A 16,188-nucleotide genomic window follows, 5' to 3' on the forward strand; every position below is an offset into this window, starting at 1 on the left:
GCTATATTTGACATTTCAGCAGCGCCCCTACTCTTCAGGCAAAGTGACAGCCTGTGCTCTTACCGACAGCCTCCACAGCAGTCGTGGATCAGTTTCACAGGAGACTCCAAACTAATTCTCTCTTTTCACCCACCAAACTCTTTTTCGGGAAGTTATCATGTTTTTGGTAATGACAAACAGTTTATCAGATTGAATATTAGACACTTTTACTGCCCTCGCTGTATCGCGTGTTAGTTTCTTCTTTGCGTATATTCAAAAAGACACGGCATGCTTTTTGTACTTTTCACATTTGTTTAAAAAGTAACCGAGCAGACCGCTGACTTTTGCTCTGATTTTGTTCCCAGTACGATGAGCTGGCCCACTACGGTGGGATGGACGGAGTCTCGGCGTCGATGTACGGGGACCCGCATGCTCCCCGGCCGCTTCCCCAGGTCCACCACCTGAACCACGGACCGCCGCTGCACGCCAGCCAGCACTACGGAGCCCACGCGCCTCATCCAAACGTTATGTCCAGCAGCATGGGCTCTGCTGTCAACGACGTTTTAAAGAGGGATAAAGATCAAATTTATGGGTAAGGTTTGCATGAACCAAATAAGCGAAAACTTATTTTTTCCTAAGTTTCCAGCTTTTCTGTGAGATGTTTTAGTTGGAGTTTTCTCTCTCGTCACTAAATTCACATAGTGTTTTGTCCAGGGTTCACCGCAGTTTGGAACTCTATTGTTGGTCAGGGCTGTTGTTGATGTGTAATTTTATACGCATTGTAGAAGGCATCGTGAAGCCTGCAGTAAGTAAGAGTAAGCCTCGAGCTGGAAATACAAGCTATAAAATAATAGGGAAGCTCTCTGTGCTCAGTCCAAGTGCCAAAGTCACTGACTGCATTGGAAAAATAATCAAATGTATTTTCAACACTCAAACAATTGTTCCATGTTATAAAGTTAGCGTTTAATATTACTGCACTCTATACTTTTTCAATCCTTAAAATAGTCTGGAATATTTTTTATGTTCTCGTTGCTGCCTGAAAAACTTCTGAAATGTTTTCAAATAATGTAACACAGACACACACAGCGCGTTAAAACGCACCTCGTGTCTTTATATGCATACGTAAATGACATTATTCTCAACAATTAAAGAATAATAGACGCTTTTATTTCTAATTGTAAAAAAAAACAAAACTAACACGTGCACAGAAGGTGCTATAATCCACAGTGTATCATTATAATCTGGGATGTAGTGCAGAGTAAATCCTCTTCATTTCGTTTACTCACATTTTATATTTTATGCTGACATACATCTAAATGACATTCATATAGAAAACGAAGCCAGTTTTAGAAAATTAACGTTTGTTCCATTACAAGTATCTTCTAAAATTATATGTTATCTTTTAAATGTTATATTGATCACTGTTGGTCACATAATGCTGCTGCATTGGTATCAGTTTTATTTTTATTTAACTCTGCTCCACTTTTAAAGCCATAGTTCTCGGTGCCTCAGTGCTTCTATAGTGTTACTCTTAAAACATATTATTTAATTTAAACTTTTTTACTGACCGTATAATTTATCTGTAACAAACAGTAACTGTTGTAGAGTGTGTCATTCCTGTTTTTGTTGAGTTTTGTTGATTTATAAACGTTTTGTAGTTTGCACTGCAAAAAATGTCAGTCTCAACAAGTCGATAAATATAATATTAAGTGTAAAATCTTTACATTCCCAGAACGATGAGTAAACATATTTCAGATTGGTGTGTATCAATGCTTGCAAGTCAGAACCGCTTCTAAAATTAAGATTGAATCCGGAGTGCATTGTTTAATCAGTTGTCACTATTATTTTAAAATGTGGTCAGAAGTGTGTCAAAACTAAACAGCGGGGTACAAGTAGAATTCCTCTCGTACTTTTATGTTTGATTTATAAAAGTATAATTTGTATGTCCAGGTAGCCGACAGATAAGCAGGTTGATGGGACATTTTTTGCAGTGGGCATTGTGGAGCCGGTGTGCTGCTTGTTCTCAGGCTGTGTTTCCCCTCTTGCAGTCACCCTTTATTCCCACTGCTCGCTCTGGTTTTTGAGAAGTGCGAGTTGGCGACGTGTACTCCGAGGGAGCCCGGCGTAGCAGGCGGCGATGTCTGCTCCTCAGACTCCTTCAATGAGGACATTGCAGTCTTTGCCAAACAGGTCAATTTCAAAAAATATTAAAAAATAAATATTTTGGATGTTGTGGCTGCGTCATGGCACATAGTTCTCTGCCTGCTTCATGTGTGTGTTTCTGCAATAATACTTTCTCTTGATATTATTAATTAATAGTGTGTGTTCGCTGCAGAATGTAACACAAACTCATTCGTGAGAATTGTTGTATTAGCAGGTTCCATTTCAGAATAGAAATAGACACACATGCCGCACATTTAAAGCCAAACTAACTTTGACATTTGGTGTACTATTTTAGGTCCGAGCAGAAAAACCTTTATTTTCATCAAATCCAGAGTTGGACAATTTGGTAAGAGCACCCTTTGACCTCTCTTGTCTCCAAATGTAATTGCCGCCTCGCTGCGGTTATACTCTGCCTTGTTCTGTGATATAGGCCTGCTGTGGAGTGTCCGCAGCATCACACAGTAAATATGTGAACATATGATTAAAACTTCCACACTGATGTCGGATCAGTTTTGGAGTGAAGCAGTGTAACCACATTTGCCACTGTCACTGCTCAGTCCATCTGACCCAGCTGACCAGCGTGTGATGGTCAGCTACATTGTGAAAGCTTCCTGTATACTTACAAAAAATAATTTGCTGCTGCTGGCTGTAGTGCACTCCATAGTGTTATGACGGGGGGATTATTACATAATACTGAAAACAATTATAAATTCCTGTTAATTTCTGTGATGTGAACTGTATTTATTTTTGCCATTTTCCAGATGATACAAGCCATACAAGTATTACGGTTTCACCTCTTGGAATTAGAAAAGGTAAATATTTTTGTATCTTTATTTTTAAATTTATCTGAGCTTAATGCCAAATGCACAAACACCTTGTATTTTAATGCAACCGATATTGTTCATTGTTGTTCAATATTCATTGCAATGCTGTATACATTTAAAAATAAACCGGCATGCATTAGGAGAAAGTTTCAGGTATCTAATTTTCATAAAATATGCTATTTTATTTAGCCAACTATTTATGTGATTATTGATTAAATATACTGAAGCCTCTTTGCACACGTTGCACATTGTTATCGATCTACAGATTTAGTTTCAGCTGCTCATTATTCCTGCAGTTTAGACGGCATGCTGTTTATTTTTTGTCGTTCAACTTGTTGCTCCAGTCTCAGGAGAATAATAACCACTGCAACAATTTCACTATTGTTTCCTTGACGCCGAGAATGCCCCCATAATTGGAGTTATTCTTGGACTGACTCAAGCGTTTCCCCATTCTGACAAAAGGTGCTTTCTTTCTTTTTCTAGGTGCACGAGCTCTGCGACAATTTTTGCCACCGGTACATCAGTTGTTTGAAAGGAAAAATGCCAATAGATCTAGTTATTGACGAACGGGATGGCAGCTCAAAATCAGATCACGAAGAGCTCTCGGGATCGTCGACTAACCTCGCAGATCACGTGAGTAACAGCGTTTTTTCATAACAAGTGCTGTGCTGGTTTTGTCTGCATGTGTCTCTGGTGCTGACAGAGAACACCCGAGCATGTTTATGTCTTTTTTTAAACACAATGCCAATGAGTAATCGGTTGTTTTTAGATAATCAGATGTGTTTGATGTCTCTCCAAACGCCAACTTTTGGGCTACTTAGCCTGTGCTCAGTGTGTGACCCTGCTGTGCCATCAGTAAATAGAGCATGCTCTGTTCTGCAAGGAAAATCTGCCGATCGATGTTCTGAGGTCAAAAGCTAGATGTGATACAATAGACTGAGTTATTGTTTTAGTCTTTTGATTAGGGGCAGTCATATGTGCATAATGCGTCCGTGCTTGCTTGTGTTCCCGGGGTCTAAGACGGTGTGTGTGTTTGTGCGCGTGCATTAGATGGTGCGCGTGTGCAAATCGCTGCCGTGCATTATGGAGAGTTGTTGAGAAAAAAAAAACGCAAGGCAATTATCTGTTACGCAGGTTTAACGTTAAAGCAGGGTATCAGTGCTAAGCTTTAGCTTTAGGCCAATATTTAAAAAGAAAAGGGCTTTATATTTGGGGCTGTGGGAGCTGGATATGGCCTGTGCGTAAAGCTGTGGATTTTTGCTGCAGAGGTGGAGAAAGTGGCAGCCTATTGAAATAGATCTCAGAGCTAAAGGCTTACCATCAATGTCAAGTTCACAAGACATCTGATGGTTCGTCTGGAGGCCTTCCATTGCTGTTGATGGTAATGTGTTTAATTGTTTCGTATTGATTGCCGTGCGGTTTGCTCTGCAGTGGCTCTCTCCTCTGCTGCCCATTTTATGGCTGGAGGCTCCATAATGCTGAATTCAATTATATGCACCTGAAGTACAGTAGCTTTAAATTTGAGGATCGATTCCCTGGTTTAAATCGTACATTTTTGGTGTAATAAACACTGGCTCCTCCCGCATTATGGATTCAGCTGACAGTGTATTATTGAGTTGAATTCTGTGACTTATTGCGTCTTGCATGCCATGTGGTAAAGCTAATGTTTGGTTGGAAAAAAACAAGCGGGCTGTTGCGAGTAAGTGACTGGTTAATATCGGTGCAGCACGAGGCCTAGCCTATTAGGAATAAAGCAGTTTTAAGTGTTATGCAAAGTCGATGCGCTGCATATGTTGGCTCTGGCTATAGGCCTAATAGCAGCGGATTTCCCTCTGAAAGCCCGTCGCGTTCACATGGCCACGCAGCGCCCGCACAAGGTGCATTACAACACAATTAGACCGACGATACTGATGTTGGTCTGAGAAACGGTCAGAACGGCAATATTGTGGTCCTCCAACACAAGTGTAGAAATGAGGCATGCTGTTGTTTATATTGTAGAGATTAGATAAACTAGCCTGTTTAGTTTCATGGCAGATGGTTGCTACTCAAGCCAATTTCCAATGGTGCCTCCAGTGCTCAGACACCAGCTTTGTCATCAGTCCACTTGTAAGAAATATTTTTGATGATTAGAAAATTAGATATGCCAATAAAGCAAATCAGGAGCAGCAATAAACAAAGAAGGTTGCATGACAAGCCATTTATCTTGAAGTCATTTGGACTGACCACCTCATTAGGTATTTAAGTTTTGAAGGATTTATTTCACTTCTGTGGCACCAGTAAACTTTTTATTATACCTAACTGCTTGGGCTGAATTTGACAAAAGCAGAAGAGGTTTTTTTTCTCTCTCTCTTGTTTGCTTTAGCTCTGTCTGAGCTGAGAGTAGCTCAAGGCTGAGCACTGCATGTTATGGAAACATACACACTTTAGTTTATAGTTATATTTGTATAAATAAATGCCTTATTTTTGTTCAGTGTGTGAGAGCATGTGTGCACCTGGTGAGGCTTTAGTGGAAATAATATTTGCACAAAGTGAAACTATTGAAAGTGAAAACAGTGCCGTCATGACCCACAAGCCTTCTAGTAAATAGTTAACTTATTCAGCATAATTTCCATGTTTAATTGGAAGGAGTCCAGCTTTTCATGCCCAAAATGTGTTTTGAATATTGCAAACAATGCACAAAAATGCACATGGATGCAAAACTGTGCCGCTGAATGGAAAGCAATTTTTGTCCTAGTTGTCTTGATTTATTTATTTTATTTATTCATTTGTTTTTGGGTCTATATTTTATTATTCATCTCTGTCCTCGCTTCTCAATGAGGAGAGGAAGGCAGTTTGATAGTTAGATATGCTAATTTATTTAGTTAGACTCTCTCACGTCCATTTTTCTTTGCTTTGATATGCATTTTTAATATATAGCCCTGGGCTACATCTCATTTGGTGAAAGTTGGTTTTTCTGGAGATGATGAGGCTCTTCACTGTGAAGGAGGCGGCACGTTGAGCTTGTTTGTATGTGTGTGTGCATCTGTGTGTGTGTTTCCTTCCTTTTTTGTATTTCTTACGGTTTCCCTCTTCTCCCCTCTTCATACCTGACAGCAGAGCATAATAAGCACAGTTTTATTTACACTTGAATGCAGCATTGTCTTAGAGCTGATTGGATTATGGTATAGTGAGAGTGGGATGAGGCCTTGCTGACACTGTTGATTTCCCTTATTTTCGCTTGCGGTGACTATCTCAACCATGTAGCCCACCCAAGGCTTCCTAACTCATCGCCCCTCCTCAGATCAACCCCATCCCAATTAAAAGAAAGGAAAAAAAAGATGTTGTATTACACATGAAGGGTGATGGGGAAGAAGGAAAAAAAACACAGAGCGTTGTAGATTTGTAAACGGTTGATACAGTGTGTGTGCTTGTCAATGGTTTGCTCTCTTGTCTTTTAATTAATGAATACAATTTCTGTCTCTTCTGCGCTACATCCAATTAGAGAGGCAAATAGAATTAACACTGGCTGAATATTATCTGTTCTAATGAATTAGCCTTTGTGTCTTCCTGTGCTATTGTGCCGCTTCTCCAGTAAAGCTTGCATATTAGCAGAAGGCTTTTCATTTCCTCCATGCATATGCATTACGCCTCTGAAAGTGGCTTTGAATTTGTGCATAGTTTCAGATTTCTTACAGAGAAAGTGTGTAGGATTTGCAGGTCCCGGTGCTTTGTTTTGGAGAGCTTTTTCTCAGGGAGTGATAGTAGTTCCCATAGAGTTTATGGTGTAGCTTATCTTGCCCCTGCATGACTGGAAAAGGAGAAGGGGGGGGGAAAAGCTTTCTCTGTTTACATTTGATTTTCTGCTACAGGCTCTGAGCACAGTGGTCAGAAATGTTGATGTCACAAGTTCAGTCACGTAATAGCAATAGTTCATCTTGTGCCCATGCAGTGAGTTACTGTGTGTATCCACGGAGATGTGTGCCCAGTAATGTCCTGTTTCTGTATGTCTCTATGCATGGTGCAGCGCATACACAGCCGTGGACAGAAAACCCTCGGGCCGAGCTGGCCTGCTCAACCGTGGAATTTCTCAGTTTTGGAGGTGTTCTAATTCAACTAGCTTTGTTCTCCTCGGGGACCGGCTACGTTTGGATCTCTCCCCCCTTCTCATGAAAACAGTGCAGCGTTGACTTGGACCGCTCTGTCTGTTCCACACAATTGTTTTGTGATGGTGGGATGTCTGGCCTTACATTTCCTTTTTGATTAGTGTTCAGAGGCAGGGCCCTGTTGGCAGGCATATCTAATCATCGCTACCGCGGCTGGAGAGAGAGGCTAAGCTCACTTGTTGCATCTCCCACACTCCCTTTCCTCTGACTGCATGCATGCTGTAAACGACCGCAATGAAAACAGTTGCCGGGCAGTCGTTTTACAGTCATGACATGTATGTTTATTTATATTGAAATGTGATATACAGATATTATTACATATACTCAGTATTCCCACAGCTCTATCAATAATTCTGACTCTAATAAGATAATAATCTTCACATTTTGTTTATGTTTATTCAGTTGTGTAAATGCACTTATATGTTTATTATTGAAGTCATAGTTACAGATGCTGTATTGTAGATCAATGATTTATCCGCAAATAATTGCAGTACAATTCAACTTTATGACCTCATTATTAAAACCACAATTTAATTAAACCTCTCTGACATTGTCAACAACATAAAGTTAATTACAGGCATCATACATATAGACTGTATATTCTATTGCACTAGTTAGTAAAGGTGGACATAGTAAAGTGGCTGGTGAAAGGTATATTTACCCTTATTTTAGAAAAGGAATAACTGAAAGTTGAATGGATGTGTTTTGTATTTATGCTATTTCCTACTTTTGAATTGTCATTTGGGTGTGTGTTATAAATACATATTTGCACATATAATGTGCCATCCACTACCGTGAAGAAGGTTTTTTTTGCCTCAGAGCAAGTTTTGAAGCATGAATACAATCACTTAATCCCTGGTGTCTGTTAAAACACGCTCCGGTGAATTATTAGCTTATAAATGAAGGACTCTTTATATTCTGGATAATTGGGGGTGTTGTAAATACTCAGTTGCTTAGAAGAGGTGCACCTACACATTTTCTAAAGAGGCTGTGTATAATTAAGAGCTCAACCCAACAGAAAAGTAGCTTTTCTCTGTTTATGCTATGTAGCAAGATGTGTCTTGAAATGTCAGCTGGTGTTATGATTTACGCTCCTGTGTGTTTCTGGTGTGTCAGCAATTCTGTACATGTTCAGCACAGGATTCCTGTGGCAGTGCAACACACACACACACACACACACACACACACACACACACACACACACACACACACACACACACACACACACACACACACACACACACACACACACACACACACACACACAACCCATAAGGCTAGTCGTTTCTCAGCCCACACCAACAGATTTCTTCTCTTTTCCTCCGGGTTCCAGGGGAATTTGAGGGAAATTCAATGATGCCGCTAAATCAATTTTATTTGAAATTCCTAGGGATGTAGGCAGAGTGCAGAGAGGGAAGTGAGATTGTGCCAGGCAGGTGTTTGTAAATGAGAAACAAGGGACAGGAGCAGAGGAGACGGCAGCATTCTCCGGCTCTCCTGTGGCCTGGCTCCACTACAAGCCTTCCTCCCCATATTGTCTCCTGCCTTTATATTAATTACAACTTGTATTATCAGCTGCCAGTTGCTAACTCCAGCAAATAGAAAAGGCTGCCCCTAGAGACCACGCTTCTTTTGTATCTTATTCTCTATCTAGTCCTATTGTGTGAGTGTGTGTGCGTTCCCGTCTGCACATGTATGTGCTTTTGCTTGCTGCCGCCCCCCCCCCTCCTCCTCCTCCTCCTCTTCCTCCTCCCTCCTCCTCCTCATCCTCCTTGTAACACTGCTCTTTAACACAATTAGTGAAGAGCATGGAGTGAACCATGTTTGACTCCTAATTATGCCCAGCGTTAGGGAATAGTCACATGGGCTAGAGGCCTTATTTTCTCTTTTGCTTCTTCCTCTATTTTTCTTCATCTCCTTGTGTATGTTGAAGAAGACTGTTTGGGTGACATGATTTTTTTTTCTCCCAACTTGTTTGAACTTTATCAGACCCACGAGGGTTGTGACAAAATGGTTGTGTGTGTTTGCGCTGTGCGGCGTCTGTTGATGCAGCCTCCATAGCTCAGAGAGGCCCACTAAATTATTCATGGGGAGGAAAGGCTGTTGCTTTTGTTGCCTTGTTGAGCGTGGAAAGTTAACGCTTTTGTTGTGATATTTTGTTGTCTTGTTTTGCAGACAGCGTTATGAATGAGACATGACTCACAGGTATTAAACGAGGAGAGTGTTCTTCATTAAAGATATCTGCTACATATTCACTGGGCGTAGAGTGTACTGTTATTATTATTATTATTATTATTATTATTATTATTATTATTATTATTATTATTAGGTCATATAAAGTGCTGCGCTCTGCTTTTTGCCCAATAAGAAACAAACCAACAAAGCAGTATCTATATCCCTGCATACAGGCCCATTAAACCCCCAGGGTAGCAAATCACAGCAAAATATCATTCCCTTTAACACCATTAGCTGTGGTGTCTTTGAATTTAATTTAGTGCCAGCACCATTAAAAATGACACATTACTCTGCAATGATAGCTAAATTAAGTCCTATCGATTCAGCTGTTGCATTAAAACTGTGCTGTGGCCATTGCTGGCAAGTGGTACAGAGAGAGAGAGAGAGAGAGAGAGTGAACAAGAGTGTGTGAGAGCAGCCAGCATAGTTTGTCAGGTCTGTCTCGCATCTTGCCGACAGTGGATGTCTCATTGTGAGGAAGTAGAACCCAGTCATTTTCTTCTCTTGCAACAACAACGGCCCAGCTCTGACTAAATACATTATGCAGTCTGGGACTCTTACCTCCTTCCCTGTTTATTCCACATGACATACAGAATTAGACTGTTTTCAGAGGGTTGATGAGGTTTTCCCACATTAGTGATTGTACGCAGCAAGCTGTGTTGAGAATAACAGACAACAGACCTTGTTCCCATGAAGTATGCCATGTGGTGATCAGGGCCACATCGAGCAGGGACATTTTCCCCTCCGTTCACTCTGGAGGGCTAAAACCCACGCACAGGCTTTTGTTCACCCTGTCTTCGTACCCCACTTCTGAGCAATTCTCCGAGCTCTTTATCTGATTGCCATCCGGTGAACAGCTGACGCTGAGAGGGCCTTGAGTGGAGCGGAGGGTCTGAAGGGCCTTGTGTGTTTCTGTCTGCTGTTTTCAGCTCCGAGCTGTTTGAGAAAACAGCCCTCCTTCCCCAAAAAACTTAGCAGATAAAAGGGCCTGGCTCACAGGCATAGCAGCAGCATCAACAGCAGAACAAGCAGCAGCACATCAGGGCCGCACACCCAGGGGAGCTCGGCAGCCGCTTGTCTTATATCCTCTGTATCCCTGCAAACCATCATAGTCTCCGGGCACTATCCTGTCTGTCCTCCACCAGTACAGCTCACTCTGACTGGGGCACCACAGCAGGCAGGCAGGCTCCTCTCTGGCGGGAGCTGAAGGAAAAGAAGTTCATCAGGAACTGAAGTTAGACAAAATGGTAAAAACAGTCTCTGTTTTGGAATACTCTGTGGCGTGTACATTTTCCTCCTGCTTTCTTATGTATGTATATGTGTTGCTGTGTGTTTGAGGGAGAGAGACAAAATACATAGCGGGAACCGAGAAGTGGGTTGAGGTTTGTGGGAAGCCTTGGTGCAGGCCTGTGTTTGTTTGGCTTGGGCTCGGCTCAAGGGGCCGCTTCTCCCGGGGCCCCAGACAACGTTGGGCTTACGTTCGCCAACATTTTGTCATCGTGCTCAGGTGACAGGTTAAATTGGGAAAGACTAGCTAGGGTTTTGTAAGCCGTATTAACTCTGTGTGAGAGGCTTTTCAGCGTGTATGGGATCGAGAATAGTAAATGACGTGATCCGTCTGTCCCACTTTTGCCTGAATGGCAGAGGAAATTCCACCTCCAGCCTGCCTTCATGTGGCACTGATAAAGCCTTTCCTGTAAAGTAGAAAATCCTGTTTCCCTGTGAGCACCGACAGGGCACAGGGAATGACCAGGAAAGAGAGCAGAAGGAGAGAACCTGAACTGAACGAAAAAAGAAAGACGCCTTAAAAGCTATGAATTTGTTTATGGACATTTCTTTGAAGTTAGCCAGCAGAGATTTAACACTTTTTTTCAGCATGTGTTTGTATATATAAAAGTGAGTGTGTGTGCATGTGTGTTTATACTTCTTGCTCTATTATGTCATTAGCATGTGTGCGTAAGTGTATTTCTGCAAGCCTCTGTGGGCGTGTGTGTATGTCGCTGTGGGCGTGGACACATTTTTGGCAGATTAGCAGGAGAATCACTGTCATATCTTATTTTCATTTCTGACAGTGGTAATGATTAATGGCGGCTGTGGTGTGTTTGGACTTTTTACCTCTATATTTCTCACTTGACACGGAAGTCTCAATTGGTTATGGTATAAACGAACTCCACTGGGCTCTGCCATGTGTGTTTAGACAATTACTCACAAGTGCTCCACTTGCAACGTTCAAAATCAGACGCCACATTAACAGTGCTGCATTTTGCTCTCATGCATTAATGAAACACTTTGATTACAGTGTTTTGACTTATTGCCAGCTGCTTTAGTGCATTAGTTACTTTCTATTCATCTAAGATTGTAGTGGCATCGTTGATTGTCTGCTAGCAGGGAAATACGCAATAGGGCTCTTCGGCTTGCCAGGAGAATGTAAGCAGGCCAAGGACCTTCACAGTGCCTGTAGACTCTTACAGATGTCACTCACTTTTCCAGTATACTCATATGGTCTCTTTCTCTCTCTCTCTCTCTCTCTTTCTCCTCCCCTTCTCCCCCCTCCCTGCTCTCTCTGCTCCTGGTTTGCGGTTTGGATGGGGAATGTGGATGGATGCACGGATGGATGGATGGATCCCACGCTCGCTCCGCTCTTCTCAAACCTCAGAACCCAGCTTCCTGGAGAGACCATGATGACGCCACCTCCACACACTCCGCCGGCACACCGGGGCCCTCCAGCGGGGGACACGCTTCACAGAGCGGTGACAACAGCAGCGAACAAGGTGAGCCAGCACAGAAATGGGCATACACACACACACACACACACACACACACACACACACACACACACACACACACACACACACACACACACACACACACACACACACACACACACGCACACGCGGACGCACACACACACACACACACACACACACACACACACACACACACACACACACACATTTACACATGCCCTTGTGCACTCAAGCGCAGAGACATAAACATACATAGATGCAGGAGCAGGTCCATGCAGGACATATTAATCATCATGCATGGGTGGAGTTGCCAACACTTCCCTTCAACCCTGTTTAATGTGAGATCTACACTGAATAGATGGCACATCTCTCTATACATATACGTCCCAGTCCCTTCTTTTGCACACTGGATTATCCTGCTTTTTGAATGGCGTCCATGTAAACACATAGTCACACCTAAAAATGAACCTGCTTATCATACTCGCTCTCAAAAGCAAGTAACAGCGACTGTCATACACCAGCCTAGTAAAGGGCTTTCCAGAATGTTGCTATTTAGAGAGCCTAACAAAAGCTGGTGATTAATACTATGTTTCTGCCAGTTCTTGATTGCATTTAAAGCATATCAAGTTTGCTCACACAACAGCCACTCATAATGTCTTAGTGAGCCCTCTGTTATCTAGTACACGACCTGCCAAATGTAATAATGCATTTCAAAACAAATGTATTTGAATTTTTTACAGATAGCTTGTGCAAGTCTCAGCTATCTGCCTTGTATTTTTGTCACGGTTCATATCAAATTTGACATGTAAACGAACAGAAGCATAATGCTGTTAGTTAAATTCAGAGGTGAGGACAAGCATCAAAACATTGTGAGGTTAAATTTGTTTATTGAATGCAACTGCTGCCTGAACTAAGACAACAGATGATAAGCTATTGGCCTTTCCTTTCTTGCCTTCCCCTTGTTTTGAATGCAGCAAGATCTCATTTCAATGGCGGAAGAATATGTGTGTGTGTGTCTCTATCCGTGTGTACCCTCTGGCAGTGTCCACGGTTTTGCATGAAATTTCATCACGCTGTCTACACACACAAACAGGCTCAAACACTCAGACCCACACTTATAACAGCTCGCTCACAGACTGAGGCCGCTTGTCTTGTCCCATTCAAGACTATCGTTTTGCCGATAAGCGATCGAACGTATCGATGGGATGTTTGTCTGTGGTGGGGCCGTTGAAATCATTTTCTCCTCTTTAGAAAGAAGCAGCAGTTGAACCATTACTGACCACAGACCAGGGGCCACAGCAGATCTCTGTGGTTGGCTGTGTCAGGACTAGTTGGATCACAGGCTAGTTGATGATAGCTAGGCCTTGGCTAAGCAACAGGATATGTCTATTTGACAATATAAGCATAATGGAGAAATGAGGTACAATAAAATGACACTAATAAGAATAGGGATAAATCACCATGTTCTTTGCCCCTCCATAGTGGGCCAATAAAAGGAAAAGAAACAAAAAGAGAAGACAAATAAAGTGTTGGATATCTGTTAGTAATAATATTATGTAAAAACACTGCATAATTGCAGGTCAGAAGAAACAGCATGAGTGGAGTTTTTGCACTCATCTGTGCAATTACAAGTAGCATGGGAGATGAAGGCAGCAGGAACAACAGAGTGAGGAAGGGGGGGCGGGGGGCACGAGGGAAAGAAATGCACTGCCTATTGATTATCTTACACACATAAGTACAAGTGACCTGTAATCCACAGAGCACTTATCGACTCCTCTCCCCACCGTATCCAGTAACAGCGGATCAATACGGGCCAAAGACAGTTACGGTACAGCAACGCGCATCGGGCCAAGATAGGCCTGGACTAGATCAGGGCCAGAGCCTGACCCACACTTAAGAGGGCTAAATGTTTAGTGAAAAAAAAAACACAAAGCAAGCATCACAGAATAAACGCAGAGATTTAAAACAAGGCGAAGCAAGAGACATTGAAGTACAGAGGTGAAAAGAGTATAGAAGGTGAAAAAGTATGCAGAGCGAGAAAAAGCAGAAGCAGAAAAAGAGAGAGGGCAGCTGATTTAATGGTCTAATGAGGCCGTCCTCCAGCCAGTTGTTTTGTGTGAGGCATGCTCTGACCTTTCGCTCCGCTCGGGAGCCCCGCCGCCTCATTTTTCACATTCTTGCAATTACGTTAACGCTTGAAGCGCTCGCTGACTCCCGACTCTGGCCCTTCCATTCTGACAAGAGCCTTCCCTCCCCAACCTCTCCACCTTTTCCCCCTTCTCTCCTCCACTCCACTCCACGCATGAACTCTCCTCCTTTCTCAATACATTTCCACATAAAATTTGTAGTCCACACTCTCAAGTCCACAGAGAAAATGTGAAATGTGTGCTTCACTTCAGTAATGGGGTCTTTAACAGCTTGGCCCCTGTTAAAAGGGGTGACGATGTGGATCAGTTGAGGAAGACAGGATAGATGGGAGCGGGAGGAGAGGGAGAAATAGTGCGTGAGACCCTCAGTGCTTTTTGGTTTTAGCTGCCAAGGCAAACATTAACTCCCCTTCTCATCTTCCATCTTTAAAAGGTGTCGGGGGTGAAAAAAAAATAAAACCTCAAATTATGCCAGAAACATCACTGTGTTGATTATATGAATGCACTCCATTTTCCCAAAGAATGGTAAAGCAGTCAATTGCAAAAGAGTAAAAAGTTGTAACTTTCCCTTTTCATTTGGCTGCTCTTAGGGGACGTACAGAAGTATAACTATCAGTATCACTCGCATACCTTTTAGTACTGTACATACAGGACTCAGGGTGGTTGCTATGAGCATAATTCACTTCCACAAATCTTCAGCTTGTATCTCAGCATTGAGCATTGCTCTGAACCTCTGCCAAAAAACATTTAACAAGTGCGCAAATATGTATCGCCCCTCTTGTGGAATAATTTATTGTCGAGCAGTAAACCAAGGTGAAGCATGCTCATAGCTGTGAGTAAAGATTGCCAGTTAAAGTTCTGACACATATGAAAAAGGTTTCGGCTCAGTACTAAGATCTGTAACCTCTCCCCAACCCCCGCTCTTAACATACTTTTTTTTGGTGCTTTTTCTCAGAATTTCCCTCCGAAAAAAGAAAATATGAATTATCACCCTCAGGGCAAATTCTGCACTCTCACTTACTGACTCTTAGAGAGTGACTCCCTATGTTCTAGCTAGATAAACATATTTCAGCGTTTACGGGAGATGGTTCAGAAGGTAACACACAATAACTTCATTGGCTCTGCTCGCACTTCATTTTGATTAACAGTCCTTTGGAGCTCCTCCAAGCTAGCTTATCTAGAAACATCAGAGACATCAGTTGCAGGGAGTTAAACTTGATAAATGTGCATGCCTTAAGATAGCAGTCGTTTCCAAGCAGGTGTCCGTAATATGTTAAACATCCAAAGTGTGATGGAGCAGCATGAGGAAATACTCTGCACGTTTGCCCACACCAAACACAGTAGAGTCAAAAGCACTCAGTCATGAATTGTAAATCCCCAACTCTGATTCAGCATGGTAGGTATCGTTTCCCCCCCTCTTGCTGTATGTGTATACGTGTGTGTCTGAGTGTGTGTGCGTGCATGCCTCAGCTCCAGTCCACACTTGTAATTATTAGCTATGCATGAAGACCAAAATCCACGTTGACATGTTGAGTGGTGAGTAAAGGGGCTTTCTGTACGATTCTACTGTAAATGGGAAAGGCTCAGCAGAAGAGAGGAGAAAGCATTTTGTACATTTTCTCAGCAATTGAACAATCCCCACGCTCTGCGGATAGACGGACTCCCCAGGGAGACTGAGAGAGGCTGAGATGGAGAGAAAGGGAGGAAGAGAGGGAGAGCTTGAGTGTTCGGCTCCAAGGGAGCATGCTGCGCTTGATGGTATTGTGGTACATGTGTGTGTATGCGTGGGGAGTGTGGTGAGCTCCCTTGGCCCTGACCAGGGGCCCCACTCAGCAAGGTCTTTGTGGTTGAGCTCACCAGAGGGGGGTCATTCCTGGTGGGGACACGACTCCCGGGTCAGCCCAGAGAGCGCCAACATGAACAAGGCCTGTTGAATCTGTTTTACAGACCT

General features: G+C 42.6%; 1 protein-coding gene across 5 annotated transcripts in view; it reads left to right on the forward strand.

Moving 5' to 3' along the window:
• meis2a (Meis homeobox 2a) overlaps nucleotides 1–16,188 on the forward strand; it is a 176,352-nt gene that overhangs the window by 97,819 nt on the left and 62,345 nt on the right. For 4 of the 5 annotated variants that reach the window (XM_079641579.1, XM_079641581.1, XM_079641583.1 and 1 more), the window contains 6 exons: nucleotides 345–571; nucleotides 2,028–2,169; nucleotides 2,438–2,488; nucleotides 2,904–2,954; nucleotides 3,450–3,599; nucleotides 12,000–12,114. In XM_079641579.1, the coding sequence (XP_079497705.1) occupies nucleotides 345–571; nucleotides 2,028–2,169; nucleotides 2,438–2,488; nucleotides 2,904–2,954; nucleotides 3,450–3,599; nucleotides 12,000–12,114 (736 nt within the window). Of the gene's footprint in view, nucleotides 1–13; nucleotides 167–344; nucleotides 572–2,027; nucleotides 2,170–2,437; nucleotides 2,489–2,903; nucleotides 2,955–3,449; nucleotides 3,600–11,999; nucleotides 12,115–16,188 lie in introns of those variants that run through there. The other variant, XM_079641580.1, reaches the window with a different exon arrangement.

The sequence above is a fragment of the Notothenia rossii genome, assembly GCF_949606895.1.
Source record: "Notothenia rossii genome assembly, chromosome: 7".
NCBI classification, from domain to species: Eukaryota; Metazoa; Chordata; class Actinopteri; order Perciformes; family Nototheniidae; genus Notothenia; species Notothenia rossii.